The 23,278-nt window shown below is 35.1% G+C and overlaps 1 protein-coding gene across 1 annotated transcript; it reads right to left on the reverse strand.

Moving 5' to 3' along the window:
• Positions 1 to 2,048: 2,048 nt before the first annotated feature.
• FGL1 (fibrinogen like 1) lies at positions 2,049 to 21,477 on the reverse strand. Its single transcript, XM_021556078.3, has 8 exons — positions 21,347 to 21,477; positions 16,992 to 17,065; positions 11,646 to 11,826; positions 9,065 to 9,224; positions 8,241 to 8,338; positions 7,174 to 7,262; positions 6,428 to 6,615; positions 2,049 to 2,593 (listed from the first exon to the last, which is right to left on the reverse strand). The coding sequence occupies exons 2-8, from the start codon at positions 17,055 to 17,057 to the stop codon at positions 2,434 to 2,436; spliced, it is 942 nt and encodes a 313-aa protein (XP_021411753.1). The 5' UTR covers positions 17,058 to 17,065; positions 21,347 to 21,477; the 3' UTR covers positions 2,049 to 2,433.
• Positions 21,478 to 23,278: the final 1,801 nt, after the last annotated feature.

Raw genomic sequence — 23,278 nt, forward strand, 5'->3', positions numbered from 1 at the left:
TATTAGAATATGTCAAAAGCACCCTAACTCAGCCAAAAGATTTCATTTGGGTTCTTATAAATAAAGAGGATGGATTTATGCTACAGTATATAAAAAGTTATCATAGATTTTATGAGCAGAACCTGTACATTTTGAAAGTCTTTTTTTTTTTTAATGTACTAAAAATCCAACTTTCCTATGCATAAATCCTCCTTGTCTTTTATTTTGTAGAATATGATCTGCCTATATACTCTCCAAATTCATGAGTTAATCTTTCAATTTTCCTGGTAAAAACTAAAGATGTTTTTACAATTTCTACATAATGGTATTCTTTTTTGGTTTGAGGGTTTTTTTGTTTGTTTGTTTGTTTGTTTGTTCCAAATAATTAAAGCTTTCTCCTCTTAGAGTGGAAAATAATTTGAAAATCGTTATGGGAAAGACTGTACTTACAACATTTTTTCAATAACTCCAAAACTTCCATCACATTATTAATAACCCATACCTACAGACATATGCATAGTTACATAGGAACCCAATTTAAATTATGTAATAAAATTTAATAAAAATACTTTATCAGATTTTCTGGTTTACTCTTGAATTTCTCTTACTATCTCTCCCTCTCTCCCCTCTCTCTTTACTTCCCTCCCTCCCCCTTACCACCCTTACACACACACACGATGGGCCTTCCTCTCAGACACTGAATGCAATTCGGTGTAACTAATTAAAGTTCAAAAGATGCAGTTGAATAACTGTTCTTTGGTCCTCTCATGCACAGGTACAGGGATGTGCTAAAGACTAGAAATCTCCAGCATAGTATCAGTTGATACATCAGGAAGAAGACTGGATTATCTAGAATATCTGCTATTACCACCAAAAAAAGAGACCTTAAAACCTCTACTACAGATTTTCATTGACACATTTTTTACATTATGACATGATTTTAGCTGTCTGAACCCTGTTTTTTCTCCACACTTTTTTGTTTGTTTGGTTTTTGGTGTTTTTTTGTTTTGTTTTGTTTTTTTTTTTTTCTTCTTTTGCTTAGGTATAGCATGATTTATCTTATTGAGTGAGATTGTTTCATAAGAACTCTCTTTCTTCCCCTCAGTTGTTACAAACATCCTCCCTCCCTTATTCCATGCAATTCTCTCAAGGATTCTTTACAAACTTTTGTTTCAGGAGGATGAAAATTGAAGGAAAAATTGCCATGCAGAGAGTTACAATTCAGCTGTCCTGTATTCATAGCAATGTAGTTATAAACTGACCTTTACCAAAATTTAGTTTCAATTATTTTAAGCATGATTGAAAGTGGCTGCCACATTCAAAACTATTTGGACAGGGAGAGAGAGAGTGGCAGTTCAACCACAAAAGCAAAATTATTTTAGGAAAGCAAGCTTAGGTCCATATTTTCTTTGAGGTCTTCATTTGCATCTGCCCAGCAGAAATGGACTACATTTCATTGGATAGCTTTCTAGAGAGTATTCCTATCTTCTCCATGGCAGCAAGCACTAATCAGCAACTCTTGTTATTACTGGCTATTAGAGTCTATTGTAGTGCCAGGCACAAAATCCAGGGGTAGGCAAAGTCTCTCTTACCATTATTCTTGTACAAGAAAAATATGGATATGCAATTTGAGATGGAAAAAAGCCCAGAGAGCTTAGACAACTATATAGGGAGAGGAGAGGAAGTGACTGAACAGGAAATTCAAAATTAGAGAGTTGTAAATCCAAAAAAGAAAAAGAAAAGCATTACTGTTATGAAGGAGAAAAGCATAATTACTTACCATCTAAAAACATTTTGAAACATTTCAAAATTACTGAAATGTGACCAGCCCTAGAAATGCCTCAGCAAACAACAGACAATCCACTTCTCTATGCTGGATTCAATTGATTGTACCCTGGTACCACCCCTTCTCTTTCTTCAGTTCCCTGCCTCATTCTTTAAACCTTTTATGTGTACTATGTACACAACACATGCAACCATTACATCAGAGGGATTTACAGGAAACTCATTTCTAAAGTCTTGAACCTTTCCAAAGCAGGTATGTTCCATCCACTGAGTAAACATTATGCTTCTATTTGAGTAGGGTTTTTTTTATTGTGTAAGTACAATTAATTTTCATATTTGAGACAGCACAGTAACAATACTGTTGGTTTTAAGTGGGAAAGGATTTGGAGTTACTGGAAAGCCAAAAATTTGCCATCTTAATGAAGATGTCCTTATTCCTAGGTGAACACTTGCCTTTTAAAAAAAATACCTGGATCCATTAACATTAATATTTGTATCTAAACGTTCATAGGCTAGCTTATCTTTTCACTTGCATCTCATAAAACTACTGGTTGCAGAGGAATTATTCCAAATTTATATATGCATAGATTGAGAAGTAAAAATCTGCCCATTTTAATTTGGAATGAATTTCCTAAGAGATTAGTTGGGTGAATCATGTTAGTAGAATATCTAAACAATGTTACATTCAAAGTCTGCAGGTCTGACCTTCATGACAACAGATTTTAGGGAATACCACCACCCGTGCCAGGTGTACCAAACAATCCCATTGTCTGTCTTGGCAGTGTAGGGACCTCTGTAGTACAAACCATTCAGGTTGGCAGAGTGACACCTGGTGGGAAAGTAAAGGGAAACAGCAATAAGGCCTCCTGCTGAAAAATTCCACGCATTTGTTATTTATTTCTCTGCAAGACAAAAAATTTTGCCATGTTGATGCCAGCCTAGTTTGACAACTGCATAAATTTGCATTTGTGGATTCTGTGTGCATAAACAACAATGCTTTAATTGGGGAAGAACTGCATATGTTTTTTGCTTCTTTTAATCAAAAGTGCTGTTTTTTCTTTCCATGTTTTCTGACATTACAGCTCTTGGAGCTTTTCCTGCTGATTTCTTTCAGTGGAAAATTTTTCCAGAATTGTTCAGGATGGAAGAGAGTAGGGCATACACCACACTCTGGGAAAGAAATACTGTTGTGTTTTTCTGTTGTTCCAGAGTAGCCCCCCTTAAGGTTTCAAGTTATACCACATGGTATTTTGTATGACAAAACCTGAATATCACCAACAGTTTGCCTACCCACCTGTGGACTTCTATTTACAAAGATGAATTCTGACAGCTAATTACACACGTGTACCAATTCACTGGATCACAAGAGTTGGCATTTTATTTGACTACACAATGTTGAGGGGGTTTTGTTGTATTTTAACAGACTCAGGCACAAATGCAATTATAGTTTATTAAATACAGTGGTTGAAACAAAAAAAAACAAACCCTAGCAAAACCCAAAGGCTTGAAAAGGAAACGGCACAACCTTGATACTTGCCTGGTTTCTACAAGAAACAAGCTTAGATCATTGTGTGAAGAGGAAACTGGCTGTTCCTTTTGCAGCACATTGTGATGAATCAGCTTGGTTTATCTGCCAATTCAGTATTTCATTATAAATGCTGTTAATATCTAGCTGTTGAACACCATGATGGATTCCAAAAGCAGACTTCAGAAAATACGCACACAGAAAATATTCCAAATAAACCTTATGAGTTTTGTTACTTGCAAATCTTAGTCTTTTTAGCTTTGCTTATACTTCATTAGCAAAGTTTTTGAGATAAAAACTATGAGAAAAACGCCAAAGGAAAATTCTCATCTATATATCCTCATTTATTGCTTACAATTTTTAAAGTAAATTTTGATAAGTGTTAATTGAAAGCTTATAAATTGTGGACATCAAAATTGAGTTTGTTTTTGAGAATGAAAAACTTTTATTAGAGCTGACATAATCTTTCTTATCATACAAATTCTGCAATGAGCAGGCACGCTGCCTACTTTAAATCAAAACAGTTTTCATTAAAAGAATCATTAGAAGGCATACCATAATTTTGCCAACAGCAATATGAGCCAGTAAAAAGTCTTAAATAGTGCTGGGAAGCATGAATAGTGAAAATTAGAGTATTCAGTGTCCAACTAGATGCTCTCTGAAGTAACTGTACATACTAAGTTAACAACCGGCATGTAATAAGATATTGTGAAAAAACATTCATTATTCACAAGTCAATAAATACCTTAAAGTTAGCCTGTGTTCCTCCTATCTTTTCAATAGGCTAATAAAAAGTACACTGCAATAGTTTCAAAAGTACAGCCAACTCTCAATTGTCCATGGATATTTTATCTGAATTATGTATTAACTGTGTGAAAGCTATGGAGAGATGGGAGTTGGTTCCCTGAAGAACCCTTTGAATTCTGTCCGGATTTATTGACTCCACTGACCCCACATGAGTGTAGTTATGCAGTCTCTGGGATGATTGGTAAGGCAGGAAGCTTGACTTAGTGGTATCTGGCCCCAAGTTGTTGCCTAACAGATCCCTCTTACCATCCATGCATGGTATAACAAAATGGGAGTGCTGGGAGAGAATAAGCTGATGTCCAACCGGAATTGTTCACTTTCACTACTTATGAACCTTTATGAACTTTATCTCACTACTTACGAGCTTTGCAGTGCCCTGGGTACTGGGAAGCTTATGACCTGCAGGTAGTACCAGAGTGAACCCAGCTCTGTGGCCTTGCATTCAAGATAAAAATCTCTGCTAGAGCTTTGCTTACAAAAGGGGCCATTTTTCTGCAGAGGTCCAGGACAACAAATGCTGAGCTAGAGCAAGACTTGTGGCTTTAAACTAGCTTTGAGCTATTTCCATGTGGCTTCACTTGTGTCACATCCCTTGGTTTTCATATTATCTGGGCTTTTCTGTATTTCATTAGTCCTGATAGCGTAGAGCTGGCTATAAACAATCCCTTCATAGCTGGGAGCTCTTATGCAAACCAGCCAAGAGCACTAATTCCTTCTATATTTGCTAATCTGTGCATGACAAATATGTGTTTCTGAGTGCTTTCCTTTCTCTTGCCAGTACTGTCCTTTTGAGTAGGACTTAATGATACTGACATTTTCTAGTATTTTGCAATGTTCAGTTTTATGTTAGACTTAACATTAAAAATTCAATAACAAAACAGTGAAATGACACTTTTAGTAACTAATTTTCATTATCAAGCCAGACCGTCACTTTAAGAGATTGAGCTACACAACCATAATAAGAAGTAGCCTAGTAGGAGTCAGCTATCTTTAGAAGTTACGTAGCATCAACTACAAGGTATAAATAACTGTCAAGTTCTGCTGTGCAGCTACTTTTGCAAAGTGGTCATTCTTTTGTCCAGGTCAATCCAATATTAAAAAAAAAAATTTTAAAAGGCAAAAAATATTATTCAGTGGTCTAAAAGTGATTGTTAATTCAGTCATAAGGAAATCCATGGCATGATATCAGTTTTATGTGATTTGAGGTCCCGATACTCCTTTAAATTTACAAAAGCTCTGATTTAATGGGAAAAGAAGCTCCAACATAGTTGCCTTTCTCTTTTATATCTTAGCTTTCCTGAGAAATGCAAAAACACATTGTTTACATGTGCCTTTTCCAAGTCTCAAACATTCTGCTGACTGGCTATCCATGCAAATATATTAAAATGTATTAAAATAAGTAGCTAATTGTGAAACATTGAGTTAAAAGCTACATCATATCAGTTAAGGTGGTCACAGACTACTTATGAAAACAGAATTTGGCAAATGAGGAGTTAAAAAAAGAAACAAAGGATGACACAACAGAAACAATGGAGTTGATCCAGCCTGGCACCTCTTGCCAAGTGAGCTGAGATCACAGTGAGAGAGTAGTGTTCCTCCCTGAGCTGTATTTTATTTCTCTCTATTACACATCTATATTGCAGAGTTTCTCTTCATAGCTATATTTATTTAATTAATTACAGAAAAGAACATAGCTGAACTGTACAGGCTAAAGCTACCATTTTTATCCTTTCTTTTTGATTTGGTATATTGCATGTTGTAGAATTTTTAAATTCTCTTACTGAGCCCTATTTTAAAAAATCTTTCAATTGGTTCAGACATGCACACTGACAGAATCTGGGTAGACACATTACCATCTCCATTTGGAAAGAATAATGAGTGAGATACTGTGAAGTGAGATGAAAAAAATTAGTCTTGATAACCTGGCACCAGTTTAGCTTGTCAGATATTTGCAATGCTGCCACATCTGGTCAAGTCCAACACAAGAGAAATGTGAGAGTGAAGTACAGCAGGGGTGTATCTGCAAACTCTACATGACCTACTTGTGTAAAAACTAGTTACCTCAGAGGTGTAGAATTATCTCCTCCTCAGTGCCTGATAACAAAGATGACCTGTGGCAAATGCCATTGTCACCGACCAGCCTGAGAGGCACAGTAGGTGCTGTCCCTTCTAAGGTGAGCCTCAGTCTTACCAGCACTGAGATCTCTGCTAGGGGAGAACGGCACATTGCAAATAAATTAACAATCCCAGTCTATCTTCTAGAATATGTTATTATTTTATGAATACACATGGAGCAAAATAGTTGACAGTACCCATATGAAATCAAAATACCTGTTAAACCACCAGCCAGCCTTTTCCTCTTCAGCACAGTTCCCTTCATAGTTGTCATTATCCCTGTCTCTAGTACTGAATTTCATTCCTCGATGATCAGCCCACCATTTTACTTCTGGATGAAATCCACCAGTAAGGGAATCACCAGCTGTCCCAGAGTATTCACCACAACTCATCTCATAAGAATGCTAATTTAAAAAATTGAAGAAAGAAAAAAAAATTAATTCCTGTATGTCATTAGCCCTTAGCATGTCAGAGGGTGAAACCACAAAACAGAAGCTAGCCTGTTCCATTTGCTGCTATTATTATGCTAAGAAATGTTCTGGCACTTACACACAATTTATTTAGTACTAGAAGGTTATAGAGATGCTTAACAGGGATAAAATGTGTCATTAACTATATGTATCAATGACTTAATAAAAATGACATTAGGGCTAGTTTACAGTATACATTAGCAAATAAGAACATCTACCATTATTGTTGGTAATATCAACAAACAGAAAAACTGCTTTTATCCATGCCTGCTAAACCAAGTGATTCATATCTCTTACAGAAAGTGTGAAATTAATGTATCAAAGTAAACCATTTTATTAGGTATTTGAAAATTATAAGCATGTGTAAGAAAGAAAATATGGTATTAAGATTCTACACAAATCTTTATGGAAATTAGGGAACCTGTATGTTTATTGTTTGTCTACAGAATCCACATTTTCATTAAAAACTTTAGTCATTTAATATTTTATTACCTCTTCTCCTGAAACTCTGAATCTTGCATATTGTGCAAAACGTCGTTCTCCTTCAAAATCAGTTAGATCAATTCTTAATGTATAATTCCCTTAAAAAAAAAAAAAACCAACTAATTATTTTAGTTAAACTAGCCTATCTTACTACTTTTCAGAACTGGGCATTACAGCAGAAGATTAAAAGAAAATGTTTTTATTATGAATCTCTATCACCTCAGCATATTTTATGGGGTTTTATCTTCTTTCTTTGTGCATACTAAAGCATGTATTGCTATTCTTTGCCTTTGTTGACCTGAGTGAATTCTATTCAGGTTAGAAAATTTTAGAATTATTCTAATACAAATATTCAAATGTAGAAAAAAAATTGTAAAAAACCATGGCCTTACAGGTTTTACATTTTAGTACAATATTTGAGGTGGTAATGAAAGCATAGTGAAAATTGATCAATAAATGTTCACCTATGAAAATTAGATTTTTATACTCTGAAAATAAAGAGGTTATACTAGGATCACATCCTGATGGCACTGATTTCCATATGATTTAGCTGGCTAAGCCAGTGGGTAAGGTTCAAAACTGTCCTTAGGTCTGTTGCATTCTGCAGCATTCTACAAAAGAACAGATGTTAGTTTACATTGCGTGGCTATTAGAAAGATGGAAATAACTTTCTACTACTGGCCTAATCAACAGGAGTCGACTAGAACTACTTCCATGTAATAGCCCACCCAGCTAAAAAGCCCTGAATAAATGTCTTGGTACAGTATACACCTGTCTCTGGACTGTTAGTGATGCTGATGGAAAATGGATAGAGACAATTCTTTTAAGGTAGACTCCTGTCTCCTGTTCCCTGTTTCACTGGGGCTCTGAGTATGCCAGTGGTCTAAGGACAGTTTTGAACCTTTTGTTAGAAAACATATATTCAAATGTGTTTTTTTCCTGAAACTGAGAGAAGTTCATGCAGACTAACAACAGAACTCAGGATTTATGATAACAAAAAGGAGAAACAAAAAAAATTACCTGGAAAGAGCAAAGAAACAGAAACAATAAGACTATTGTTACAATACCAATCTTACCTTGATTAGTCAAATAATGAAGATTTTTGTTTCCAAGCCAAAATTCACCATTTTTCGAAACAAAATTTCCAAAGCCTTCTTCATAGTCAGCCCAGAGTCTGAAATGGGTATAAATTACTAATTTATCAAAAAAGCAAGTTTGTTTGGATGTTTTATAATACAATTTTAGATCACAGAATAACTAAAACTGGAAGGAACCTCAAGAAGCAAGCTAGTCCAGTGTCAGTCTCAAGCTAGAATCAGCCATGAGATCAGACCAGGTTGTTGAGGGCTTGTCTGTTCAGATCTCGAAAACTTCCAAGGACGGAGACTGCACATTCTCTTTGGGGAAACTGCTGACTCTTTTCATGGTGAAAACGTTTCTCCTTATATCCAGGCTGAACCTCTCTTGTTTCAGCTTAGGTACTTAGTTTCTTATCCTCCCACTAGACACGTTTGTGAAACACATTTTTACTCCAAGGGCCCTCAGATTGCTTATATATACATTTTTTTTTAAATTTTACTGATTGCAGAAAACGATCTGGTCCTTTTCTCATCAATAGGAGTCCTTGCTCCAACAGTTGTTAACACACTTGACATTGAAGTGTCCTAGTGTCACATGCACAAGTTGTCAGAAAAAGATTAGAACGAATGTCTCATGGAAGACAGCTAGAACCAGAAGTGGTATCTCATCTGGAGGCTGTCCCACAGAATAACCATTCCTCCCTTTTATCTGGGATAACAACTTACTCATATCCTTCTAAAGTTCAGATTTCAATTAGCTCCATCTGGTTTAATGTTTCTTCACTTTGTTTCCAGTTTTAATTACCAAATCTAGTACCTACCTATCAAAGTTCTGGCTGCCATCAGACCGTCTCTGAAACACAGTCCAGCCACCTCCTTCAGACATGTCACAGAACGCAAAGAATTCTCTAGGACTCTGGACTGGTTTTATTTTATAAAATCCATTTTGCTTATGGCCTTCATTGTAGATTTCTGCACAATCTGTTCACACAACATTAATCGGACACAACATTTTTAGTCCTGTACTTACTAGCAAAATCAGAAATCAAGTCAGTAATAGTAATCAAGACATGTTATGTAGAAGTCACACATGAACCACACTAATGAAATGTCTCTGCAAACACATTTCTTTGACTTTTGGGTATTTTTTGTACTTGTGTTGCTTTAAAGTTTTTCTGGGCTGTAATTATTTTGATATATCTTTGAAATAATATCTTCACACCATGAAATATTACAATTTTTGTTTCTACTTGCCTGGCAAAAAATTCTGTTTTAAGTTGTGTCACTTTTAACTTACAGTGGTATCATCCACATTAGAATCCTGTTACAACCTTAAAATTTAATGAGCAGACATGTACTTTTATGTCCAGAAAGTTCACAGAAGTGCCAGAAACAAAAGTATGGAATCTCCAGTGTTAAAAACAGAAACAAGTGCAAGGCCCGATTCTCCTGTCCCTTCTACCAAATAGGTGCAAAAATATACAGAAGACTGTGCCCAAAATGTGCACTGTATGTGTAAAATGATATCACTTTGGCTTGGTACTATCCACAATCTGGTCTGCATTGCTGTTGATGAATATAATTTGCAACAATAACAAAATTCAGAGCTCATGGAGCTCTGAAAAATTCAGAGCAATGTAATTGTATAATCTTATATACTCTCCTCTAGGAATTAAGAAATGAAAGGAGTTCTTTGTTTATATATAATCTATCATCAGGCAGTCATACAGAAAAGATATATAATTTTTAGCATTCCTGTTTTTCCTGGCTAAGCTAGACTTGATTAACTTTAAGGAATTCTCTGAATTGGCTGAACTTCCAGGCCTGGTTGGAACTTTATGAACTATTACATTTTTCTTCAGTGAAAATGTCAGTGAAGATTAGATATAGAAAATAAACACTTCATACTGAAAACAAATAGCTATGCCAGAATTTGAATAAACTCTAATAGAAAACATGATTTAAATAACAGCTAAGTTGTCTTTATAGAGAATGTGTGATTGGCTTAGAGCAAATAGCTTTTCTTGTCCATTAATTTCTTAGTAGGTCAGCAAAACACAAGCATATCTTAATTCTTAGCGGGTGTATATAGTGCAGAGTTTCCCCCTCACTATCTAACTCAAATTATCCAGATCTCTTGATATTAAAATGCTACAGGAGTTTGAGAAAATAATGCAGTATGAACAGGGAAAATCATTTTCCAAGCTGTAATGAAAGTGAAATAATAATGGAGGGGAAAAAAAAGCAGAAACAGGAGCAAGTTAGATCTGGTTTTTTAGAATAACATTGTAAAAGAATAAATTGAGGCTTATGCTAAGAAAGGCAAATACCTTTCAGAGAAATGTGGCTTTAATAATCTTTTCCAGTAACAAATGAGTCAGCCCTAATAATAAAAACAAAGTGTTCCAGGATGCTGAGTACATAAATATGCAGCTAAAATTTTTAAGTCAGATTTACAACTGCTTTTAATTTCATTTTAATGGTGTTTTATATTATTTGATGCCTTGGGATCAAATGTTATATATATATTGGTATTTCTTCTAGCAGCATAAGCTGCTACAAGCATATTCAAACAAGGCTATTAAAAATAATAGTAGTTAAGACTTCTATCACTGGACAACTAGAAAAAAACACAATCTAGAAGTCAGTCTCCTAAATTGTATTTTCAATCCAACTATTGTTTTGGATGGTGTATTATTATATTAAGAGTTTGGATGATGTTTTATTATATACTTCCACTGGATTTATTATAAGCCTTCCACTGTAGAAGGAGTGGATCACCACCAGAGTGCTGGTGAAATTAGAAAAACAACTTTAAACCAGGATTTTAAGAGCTGTGATGTCATTAGCTGAATTCAACTCAGTGAAAATGATATTAAAGTGAGATGCAGATGCCATTATGCCAGGTTTATGTATGTAAATATGGATGTCTCAGGGACTTTACAGATTGGAACAAAATCCTTTTCTTGTAACCCAGGCAACCATTTGAATGTATGAATGTGAACTAATCCTGTCGTTTTTGAGATTGTTAGAACTTCTGACATTAGTGAAAGAATGGTGTTTAGAAGTCTGTAACTCCTGATTAACATTTTGTAAATTTCTATTATTGGCTTTTATCTCTTGTATTGCTGATGTTTATGCTTCATTTATTATCCACTGATTGTTTTAAAATTATGCACTACTAATAAATCAGTAAACTTCTTAAATCCTGATTTGATTTCTACCATCTGACATTAGCAATTTTTCCCTGCACAACAGGTCCAGGTAAAAGCTGAGCACTGTGTTTTAAACAAACATTCTACAATAAGCTTTTAAAACCATAACTCAATAGACCCAATTGTGCCAAAGCTCCTGGGTATCATTGCAATGAATGGAAATGAAAAGAATAGCTTCATTTCTAACCTGAATACTGTCTTTTTCCTCCCAAATCAATGACACTGTTTTCATCTTCTCTGTCACTGTACTGAATCTCTTTCTTCTCTAAGAGCTGTATAATTTTTAACTGTTGCTGTTTCACACGATGTTCCAGAAGCCTCACCTGGCCCTGAAGTCGTATCTGCTCTTGAAAACATTTCTGTAAATCCTAGAGAGGAAAACACATCTTATTGTAAAATGAACAAATTTTATGTGATATTTAATATGTGACACAAAAAGTCAACCAATCAAACCATAAATAAAATTAAACTTTTGGTCACAATATCCCACAGACACTATGTTGATTTCCATCTCTGTTGCTACTTTGTTTAAAATTGTTTCATAAATTACTGCATGTAATATATAAAATATTCATATTATGAATGCTTTACCTTCTCTTTAGTGCTACTAGCTCTAACTGCAAACATGCCATGAGGACTTTGTGGAAAAACACTATAATACAGGCCCTATCATAAGGAGGCCCTATTTCTATCATCTTCCATGAATGGAGATTTTTTTTATCCAGAGAAGTATGCTACTAACATTGTGAAGATTCTGAAGAGTTTTAAAGAAATGCAATCTACATGGATATGTTTTCAACTTCATGGTGCATTTTTGAATGCTTTTAAGTTACACACTTCTTATGATAAGAATCTTAACACTGCCAACATAAATATTGTTAAGTTTTAAGCTCATTTTTGGCATGCTAAAATAGTCTCTAAGAAGTCCTGAATATACATGAAAAATAAAAGTTAAAACAAAAGTTAAAGTCAGTGTCATTCTGTGACTTTTGTACTTAATTTTGCCATGCAGAGTGGTGAGAAATGTAATTCTGATACAGTGTTACTTAGTACTCACTTGACCCTCAAGAATAACTGTTCCAAATTCTGACATACTGAATGCATGCTGAGCAATAAATAATTGTTTTTAGATTAAAGACTATGGTAAAAATAGCTGAAGTGAACAGAACTTGATCTGGAGAACTTAAATTAAAACAGTCTGTATGGCTTAAAATATGTATTAAATAAATTTGACTTCAGTGTGAGGGAGAAAAGCCTTTGGAAACATGACACAGGTTTTGCATCAATAAGACTGAATTTTTATATAAGCAGAGTTTAGTAGCTTATAAAAGAGCATAATTAGCACTGTAAGGGCAAAATCAAAGGGTGACTTTCTGGAAATCTGACAGGTAAGATCAAATTTGCTATAGTTCTAAATTGGTGCTACCTTACTCATAGGAAACATTATCTATATGTAGACCTGCAATATTTGCCATTCATATGGAAGAATGTATACCTCAGAACATTGCCCTAGCACACTAAACTGTAGAAATGTCTGCAATAGCATACTGCTGTGCATAGGGAGGTACACCTCAGTGGTGTCTGCATACTCCAGTGGTGTATGCATACTTGATGCATACTTGCATTAAGCTCAGGCTTCATCCGTTGTCCTTGAACACTTCCAACAAATTGCTCCATTTGTCTGCAATATTTTGTTACACCGGAAAATTTGATCATAAGACTGTGCAAAACAATCCTGAAGAAAGACAGTATTACTGAAATGTGTCAGAGACATGCTTTAATTAATACTTAACTGCAACCTAAAACACGCGGTGAAAGAAAAGAATGGGGGAAAGTATCTACACACATATGTGGCATATCTGGGCAATTTGTAGCGACGTGTCCGGGAGGGAAGGGCTCGGCTCGGCCGCCGTGCGCGCAGCGCGGAGCCGGCGCGGCCCGCGGAGCTGCCGGGCCGCCATGGCGGCGCTTGCCCACAAGGGGACGCTGTAGGGCCAGAGGCGCATTTCCCAAACCCCTTCTCAGGGGACAGCGCGGCCAGCGACACAGTAATAGCCCAAAGTTCTATCTGATTTAAGAACCTTCGCTTGAAAATCTTTGTTCAGTTGTCGACAGCTACACGAGATGCCTAGCATATCATCCCCTTTTTTCTAGCAGGAAACTAGAGAAAAAAAAAAAAGTTAAAATATATGGACATACAAAGTTGCCACAGTAGCTTAGAGGGATGTTACTTGACTGTATGCACTGGATAATGTGGGACATGTTGCATATTACAAAGAAAAGATGTGCTATTTATTGTGCAGCCTTTCCACGATGGACGTCTCAATTGTATCAGCAGCTTCATACAAACCCTTCACAAAAGCTGAATTTTCTATTCAGTGGGAATTAATTCAATGAGAGATTCAGAAAAGGCTTCCTTGACAGGTGTTTGCAAATTGTTGGTCTAGACCTGTGTGAATACAGAAAATTACAGAGGACTGCAGATCTTTAGAGAGAAAGAGATGCACAGGTGGATTGAGAAAAAGTGAATAAATTTTAAAATTATTGAAAAATTATTTCCAGGCTCACTGTGATGAGCTAACGCTAACTATAAAAGAAAAGCTGTAAAAAAAAAATCCCATGTTCCCAGTCAGACCAAATATTTATTCTAATCGCACTAAGTTAAGAGTGATAAAGAAGCCACCATGTCACAATTACCAGTTTTATTGAGAAGGCTAACTTGTATCAGTCTTAACTCAGTCGTCACAACCTTGGAGAACATGGTAACCTACAATAGGAGAGACCTGGAAATGGTGGCCCCCATTGCCAGGCCCTTGCAATTCCATAGACAAGGCTTGAGGTGGGTAACCTCTGTGACATGTGGCAAGATCTGAGCCACAAAGAGCTTCCTTCCATTCTGGAAAGAGCAGGGACAGGGCATTGGAGGAGAGGCAGCTACAAGCAGTTACATGTGTTTCTTTCACGTGAAAGCACTGCCTCTATCAGTTCTCCTTTCGCACTGCTAAAACCCATTCTCCTGCTGTGATTAAATTATATAGTACAAGTATAGAACTTCTGAAAAAATATTATCTTACCTTCGAAAAACTTGGTATCTAAATTCAGTATGACACTACTTCATATACTACTTCATACAATAAAAGGTCCTTTCCTTTGAACCAAATTAAACACAAGTCTGCAACAGGCTGTGTCTCTAATTATTATTCTTAAGCTTGCATTTAAAAACAATATTTTGCTATTGTGTACTTTAAAATGATGAATTAATTTATAAAAATGAAAAACTAAGTATGAGCTGATTCTCATCTGCTTTACAGACCATACACTCATGATGGGGTGAACAGTGATATATCTACGCTGCACATAACAATTTCCTTATTTAAAAGGTTTTAAGCTCTTAATTCTTAGGAAGTGACAGTAAATTAGAAATGACAATCAAGACATGACTAGCCATACTGAATAATTACAGCATAAGAAAAAAAAGTGCTTGAGCAGAAACAGTTTTGAAAACAACCTACATATGAAAAGTACAGGTATCTGTGACTTTCTCTTCTCTCCCTGACTTCGGCCTTATTATTGATGTCTCTCTCTGTCAACTCCAGACAAATCCCATTAGACTTTTGCTGCTGAACAGCAAAACCACAGTTCTCATATTTGGAATTCCATGTCTACTTTTTCCATGAGATAATCACAAGGTAAATGTAACTTCAATTGGATTGATGTGGCTTTTAGATCTTCAGTTTACCAGACTGTTCTTTTAATGTACTGCTACACTTTTTTTCCACAGGATAATCCTTTAAAAAACATTGAAGTTAAACCAGTGCACAGCTGGAGTAATAAAAAAGCACAATGTAAATAACATACTGCTATTCCATTTGTTATATATGAACAAAAGTTAAACCACTGCAATGTTGAAATACTCAACAAAATGTGGATTTTACTGTGCCTATCTCTAGTGGACAGTGGTGCCCACTGACTGAAACCAGACTGAACACAACCTGTTCTGTTTCAGGGAAGCAACTGTTTGCACTACACATTGAGAAGCAATTATCTAACAACTGCTGACAGCTCTGCTCTTGGGCACAAAATCCTACATTTAACCAGCTGCTGCAATTAATGTGCATTCACTTTCATTATTGTGTGAATTATTTAGCAGCCAATGACATTCCATTAAAATTATTGCTACAAATTAGACTCAGAATACTTCATGAAAGCTATAAAAATACAAGGCTTTTACCTGTGGTGCTATTTCCTATACTTTATAGAATATAAATTAGCTCCAAAATAACTCTATATTGAGATTAGTGTTTTAATTAGATTAAAAGGTGAGAACTTTGAGATGAAGTTCTGAATATTCCTATTTTTTACTCAGAAGATCAGCTAAGTCCAGAATATTCTAAATGAAAAAAAAATTAAAAAATAAGTAAATGCATTTAACTGTGATGCCTCTTTTCTCAGTAGGCCTCTGCAGGAATTAGTAATATTTTTCTCCACTGAGAAGAAGTGATTAGAGAGTCAGGTGTTTTCCATTCTGCCTCTATAAACCTACTTATCTGAATGAAAATTTTCCATAAGGTAATGTAAGCCACAAACAATACCTGTAAATTCAGCAACTACTTCCACCTAGGCAATTATGAATCAAGAATTCAATACTTTTAGGTCTCTCCTATTTAGGACCTGGATATAAAATTAGTAAGGACAGACATGATATGCCATGTGCAGGGTTGGTGAGGCTGGAAGTATTTTAAACTGTGGAGTAAGTGTGATTTTATTAGGGTTGGTGAGGCTGGAAGTATTTTAAACTGTGGAGTAAGTGTGATTTTATTAGGGTTTTTGTTGGAGAAATTGAATGTATAGGAGATGGTTCTGGGAGCTTTGATCATTGTTTGAGTGAGAACTATGTCGTAGTTACATGGAAACAAGTAAGAATAAGAAGTTATGGATCTTGTTTGAGTAAAAGTTGTAGGGCAAGTGGACAAGGTGGAAAAGGACAGAAACATTCTGCATACCAGGTGTCAGTGCCCAGAAACAGCACTGCTGCAGCCCCTGCTTTAGGAGTTCCTGTGCTTTGCCTGTCTGTAAGTATGCTGCTCAAAACTACAGGTGTTATTCTGAGTTAGCATTACACCTGAATGGTACTATAATCATCTTGTGTGCCTTCCATACAATGTGCCTCCTTGCACCATATGATGCCTGTTTTACGAAAGATTTATTGTCTCCTTTTTTATCAGATCCAGTCACAAACTAACTGGATTCCTTTCTTTGGTGACATTACCTAGTGATGGATCTTCCATTATAAATTTATGCATTTGTTTCTTCTTTTCTTATTGGAAACTTGTCCTCAGTACACACCATTTGAAAATATTTCCACATTCTTTCATTTTTTTAATGAATTCTAATATTTTCCATCAAAAGTTCTGCCACCATGTGTAGAGATTGTGAGGATTATGGAGGGGATGTCCACTTTGAGCACTATGGAGGTTAAGGTATGCAGTATTTAGAAGAAACTCTATATAAAAACTAAATTACTAGAACTTACAGAGCTGCCAATGACATCAATCAAGCTAGCTGCAAGGACAAAATCAATCATTATCAAAATCTTCATTTTGGAAGCTGTGAAGTAGAAGAACAAGGGAAACACTAGTTAACTTAAACATTAAAACTAAAATTTACACTTGACATCTTAAATCTTATTTAAAAGATTCTATTTAACCTCTAATTATTTTCTTGTAAATTGTAAATATTATGTGTATGCAGGATTCATTACAAATGTCTAAAGTAGTCTGATAAAATACAACTCCAAAAGCCAGTAAAATAAGAATTTATACTTTTAGGCCACTTTGTATTAGAGCTCTCCATGTATTTTAGGACAGCTATCCAACATTCAAAAGCACACATTTTATTTTCAAGACAAAAGCAAAAACATTTTAAACAAGCTGAAAAACAGGGAAATATTCCTTGTTGATCCTTTAAATTTGTGAGAAAGATCCCTGCCATACAAGTAATTAAAATCTGAACTGGGCTAGTTGTCCTTGATCTAAAAATTTGTACAAATTTTGTGCACCAGGAGAGGATCAAGGTAATTTTATTGTCATAGAGTAATTTGGGGGGGAAATCTAAAATAGTTATCAGCTTTTATTCTAATGGTGACAAGAATGGCATCTTTAAACTGATAGCCATGGATACTTTGTACTGTATGACCCATACCATTTTAAACCCCATCTTTTTGGTATGAAAATTATTTTATAGGCAAAGCCAATCACCACTGTATCTCACTGCCTTGCAAATGTTAGCTGATAGAACTTCAAAATTGTTTTGTAAGACAGACGTGTGCTTTTCACAGAGGAGAAACTCAGGCCTCCAATCAGTAAAATATTTACAAATATTATATATAAGCTATTCTGAATTAATTACTTAAACTTCTGCAAGGTATCAACTGAGGAAATTTTTTAAATTTAGCTATGAATATTTTCATTTAGCATATGCTAACATTTAATTAAGCCAGAATATGTGTCTACTCTGCTTCTCCTACCTTAGAGTTATTAAGGAAAAGATCTCCATGATCATCAAGTTGAACCATTAACTTAATACTGACAGGTCCACTACTAAAGCCTGTCCCTAAGCACCACATCTACATTTTTTGAATGCTTCCAGGGATGGTGACATGTTTAAAGTATTTGTGGTTTTAATGGTGTTTTATATTATTTGATGGTTAGACAAAGTGTAAAACTTACAATAGAGATTAATGATTCAATACCAGCATGTGTTTATTGAAACACCAACTTTATGAAAATTTCCACTCATGTTTCTACAGGAATAAATATAAAACATGAGTGGAAGTTTTTGGCAGACTGTGCTTTTTACAGTACAAAGATAAGCAAGGTGATTATGAAAAGTATGTTTTTAAGTTTGTGCAAATTTGGACATATTCAACTGTATTTTCACCAATATCTGAAAACTTCATACAAGACCAGAAATTACAGCCCAGACAAATTTCAGATTTGAACACTTACCTATAAAATACTTAGGATGCTTTGTCAAATTACAGCTAGTAAAGTTACATTAGTAGTTATAGTTATTACAGTCCCTTCTGTTTTGAAAGCAGCTGTTGCCATCTGTTGGAATGACACTATCTGTGACAGGAGTGGCCAAAGAGTACATTGGCTATCTGGACAGCCTGCAAATGATCTGTCTCTGTTAATTGATGTCCTGAATCCTTGCATACGTTGAATATGTTTTCTAAGAGAGAAGGGACTATTTTCTTCACTGGAAGATTCATATTTCATGTACTCTACTTCATCCCTGTTATTTTAATTATGAAACCACTTTATCTTCCCTCACATTATTCTTAGTATTTGAACTGTTCTATCATGATTTCACTGACTGTGAATACCTGAATACCACAATCAATCTTAAAAAAAACCCAATCTTAAATGGATTGCACAATTTTACAACAGTATTCTTATTTTTAAAAAAGCAGTATCAAGTAAATCTTGGATACTGTTCAGAGAAATTTATGTTAGTTAAAAAAAAAATAGAACACTATGAGGTACAATCAAAGCAGGTAAGTCCCTTTAAGCATGTATAAGCTGCTATCAGCAATCTGCACAAAAAGAATGAATAGCTGAGGAGTGTAGACTGTGTGCACTTGGTTTAGTTTATCTTTAGATGAAGTCACCTTTCTATTTAAGGATGCCTCTTTCTATAGAATGTTCCTCTTGTAGGAAGCTTCATAAGGACTGCACTTGGGAGACAACTTAGCATGTCAGCTTTAGTGCTGAACTAAAACATGTTCAAAAGACATAGTAAAATATAATAATAATCTCATAAATTTCTAAATTTGACAATTTAAATAAATTGGTGAAGGTATTTTAATCCTGGAGTTTTATTTTTAAGAAAGCAAGCTGGTCAATAAACTCAAGATGGAGTATTGATCCTGTAGCAACTCACAATATAAGCTCACTATGAATGAAAGAGAAGAGGCTTATAAAGAGGGAGAAACTGATGCTTCTCTTTGGCAGATCTACCAGTCAGAAACAGGGAAGTCTGAAACAGAGAGGACACAGGGTAAAAAAAACTACAGAGGGACCTCTAGTAGGATAGGGGTAACAAAAATCTTTATGCTGCTGTCCTCCAAAGAAAGGGAGAAGGTAAAAAAGACTAAGAAGAGACCTGAAAACTCGAATTGTGAAAGGAAATGGGTGACTTAAAAGCATTTCTCTGTTTCTGTCACTGCCCAGCAGGTAGACCCAGACAGGTCAGAGGAGAATCAGCAGTGCTGGTCCTGGACCACACACCTTTAAGCCAGTTTCCCAGCAGGCATAAACTCCTGTAGTTTGTCTGTCTCACAGCTGCAGTGACACTGAGTGGTCAACTGTATAGTGACAAGAAAGGTGGTAAATAGGGTCAAGCTCCTTACATGTTCAAAGCACTTTGATACATTAAATCATCAGGTTCAGACATGGAATTAATGTGGGTAATCTTTTACTTAGTTACCTACATTTCTAAAAAAAGTTTCAGTAGAGGTTGTGTTAGTAACAGTTCCCTGAAGGTGCACATCCATGGTATTCAGTAACAGGGAAACCTAAAATTCTGTTCAAGGGAAACTCAACATCTTGCTCTAAGAAGCCTCCTTTGAAAGTCAGTTTCTTTAACAAAATTATTCAGTCCTTTAAATATTTACCCTTGTTATATAGCTATTTGCTGACAGTACACAGTTGAATAAAATCTTTAACTCAAAAAACCTGCAAAAAATTACAAATTTTAATCAGTCACACATGAACCCAAAGAGTTAACAACTGCTGAGAGACTTCCAAGACTTGTTTTATAATACTGGTGTTGATTTAACAAAAAGGAAAAAAAAACAAAAAACCCCAACATAAATTTGTATAGGGGATATCCCTTTCCAGGAAAATCTTAATCTCAGACAGTTAGACATGTGGATTAATTATCACACATCATATGCTAGAGTGAGAAAAGCTTAGTAGTATATTTTCAAATTGAAACACAAGGCCTTAATGGTTAGCTGAAAAAAAAATCACCTTCTGTTTTAAACAAATTAAATGCAACTCTTGTGAAACCTTGAAATTTTATCCCTGGGGTTATTAATTTCATATTCCAAGATTACACCTGGAATATGCATTGTACAGTTGTGCAGATTTTTTTTCCAAAGCTATGGAATCAAAATTCTAGAAAGACATCTTTTTTCTTCTCTGTGCCTAGGCTTTCTTTAAAGGATACACACACAGTCAATCCTATATTCAAATTTCCCCTGAATATGATGTTTTTTCCAAGTATTTAAATAACAAATTACTAAATAGATTTGATTACATTAAAGAAGTTGTGCTATGAAAATTTTGAAAATTTAGAATATTTTTATGTTTTTAAATTTAAGAAACAGCAAACTAGATGGAATACAGACGCCTATTTCTGCTGGCACAGTGTCAATAAGACTTGGACTGGTAATAAATACGATAATAGTAAGAGAGAATTTGTCAAAAGGATAGAAATGACTGAAAAGTTTTTTCTTTGCTTTCTTAAAATTAAAATTATTAAACTCATGCACATATTTTGTTTTGTTTAAATTTGGCAGTGTTACAAAAATTGCCCTGTTTTCCTCATCTGGAAAATAATTCATTATTTTATTTACTTTTAGGTTCTAAAAGCAGCCTTGTTCATACAGCAATAAAAATTTAGAAACTGCAGATTCAAATAGTGGTTTTATTAACTACCTAAAAATGCAGGAAAATAGCTAAATCCTGGTAAAACATTTGTACATCATTATGCATACTGAACCAGTTATATGGCCTTCAAAAACAAATTACTTTTAAACCATAACTATAGAAATTAGCCAAACTTCTTCCTTCTTCCCTCATAGGTACCCTAAATGTTTACCTTTAACTCCTGGATAAAACTCAAAGTTGTTAAATCTTCTTAAGTTGATGCAAATGATTCCAGAACCCTTCCCAAGCTGCGATTGTTTTTGCTATTAAATGCTGCAGAGTTGAGGCTTACATCTGCTATGAGTCACCAGGCTGGAATGCTGCTGAGAAGCTGCAGTTATCAAGACTAAATTGCAACATAAGAAGGAGATGACGGTAATTCTGTGCCTAACACAACATTCTTAAACAAAAATAAACCAAAAATAACAAAGGATCATCTATTCTCTTTCACTGTTGTGGTTCAAGAAACTGCTCTCTGTATCATGCTCAGCTTTATACTCCAGTTTTTCCATAGCCACAGATGAAATCTTTTAGGCTTCAGAGGTACATAGAGAGTGCAACAGACTCAACGGATTTAAGAAAAAAGCCAATAATCACTCAGACTAGAAGTTACATGTCAGAGGTGTAGCAAAAACAAAAAAAGCTAAATTAAACCTTAACCCAAAATAACAAACATAGCACAGATAAAGTTGAAGGGAACAAGAAAAAAGTACCAAAAAAAAAAATGTCCGATGTGTTTTTTAGTCAAGACACTGAGAAGTGCAGCGTCTCAGTGACTTTGTCAGAAAAATTCATTTTCTAGACAAGCTTTTTAAAGCTAGATGAATATATCAAAGAATGTTTTAAAATACTATCTGTTTTTAGTGTTTGCCCTTCTTCTATGCTGGCTCTTCCCAAATGGTTCAATAAATGAGTATGTTTAAAGGAATGTACTGGGAAAAAAAGAAGTCTTAAGGAAATACTGAATAGCAATAAAATGAGCTTTACATTCCACAGTATAATCATAGAATGCTCTGGGTTGGAAGGGACCTTAAAAGTTATGGAGTTCCAAACCCTCTGCTATGGGCAGAGACACCCTCCATGAGACTAGGTTGCTCAAAGTCCCATCCAGCCTGGCCTCAAACACTTCCACGGATGGGGCATATACAATTTCTCTATTCCACCACCCTCACAATAAAGACTTTAGTCCTTCCCCCTCGTCTATCATTACATGCCCTTGTAAATGGTCTCTCTCCATCTTTTCTCAGAATCACAGAATGTTCCAAGTTGGAAGGGACCCAGAAGGATCAATCAGTCCAGCTCTTAAGTGAATGGCCCATACAGGGATCAAACCTGCAACCATGGCTTTATAGCACCCACACTCAGACCACTGAGCTAATCCCAGGGTCTTGTATTGCCCTTCATGTACCTCCTATTGTAAACTAATACTTGTTGCAAACTTCCTCAGAATAATTTCTGGTGCACTATTTGGAATCTGGTTACCTGGCACTATTTCGCTTTACTCTTACATTACATCCACTAATTAAATTCATATCCTCAATTTCAAATCTTTATTAATTACAGTAAGTTACTCATGAGGAACCTACAGTAAGAATAATTCAAAAATTCAAAATCATGCAACAAATATTTTTTATTGAGAATCTTACTATAACTAATGACTGTTTCAAGGAGGGATATACCTGTTCATAATCTGACTCCTAACCAATAGTTACTCAGTGTGTGGGCTCTGAATTTAGAAAGTGGAAAAAAGCATGGCATTTTACAGTTGGATTTTTAAAAATAAATTAAATTAAGAAAATAAAATAAACAATTTATTGAGGGTTATAAGTGGACTGCCCATAACTTGAGGGTTTTAAACAAAGACTAGATGGCTAAAATACATGACTATGGTTCAGTTAAACAAGAACTATATACAGTATCAAGTCAGAGATTTGTGTTATTCAAGAAATCTATATGCTACCCATCATCAGAATGGTCTTGTACAAATACACATAGTAAATATAAGACTTTCAAAGAATATACAAATGGATGTCATAGAAGACAGAAATATCTTTTTAGACCTGTTGAATAGATTCAATACTGAAAACTGGCAAATGTTTGTGTG

This window comes from Lonchura striata, chromosome 4 (genome assembly GCF_046129695.1).
Source record: "Lonchura striata isolate bLonStr1 chromosome 4, bLonStr1.mat, whole genome shotgun sequence".
Taxonomy (NCBI): Eukaryota; Metazoa; Chordata; class Aves; order Passeriformes; family Estrildidae; genus Lonchura; species Lonchura striata.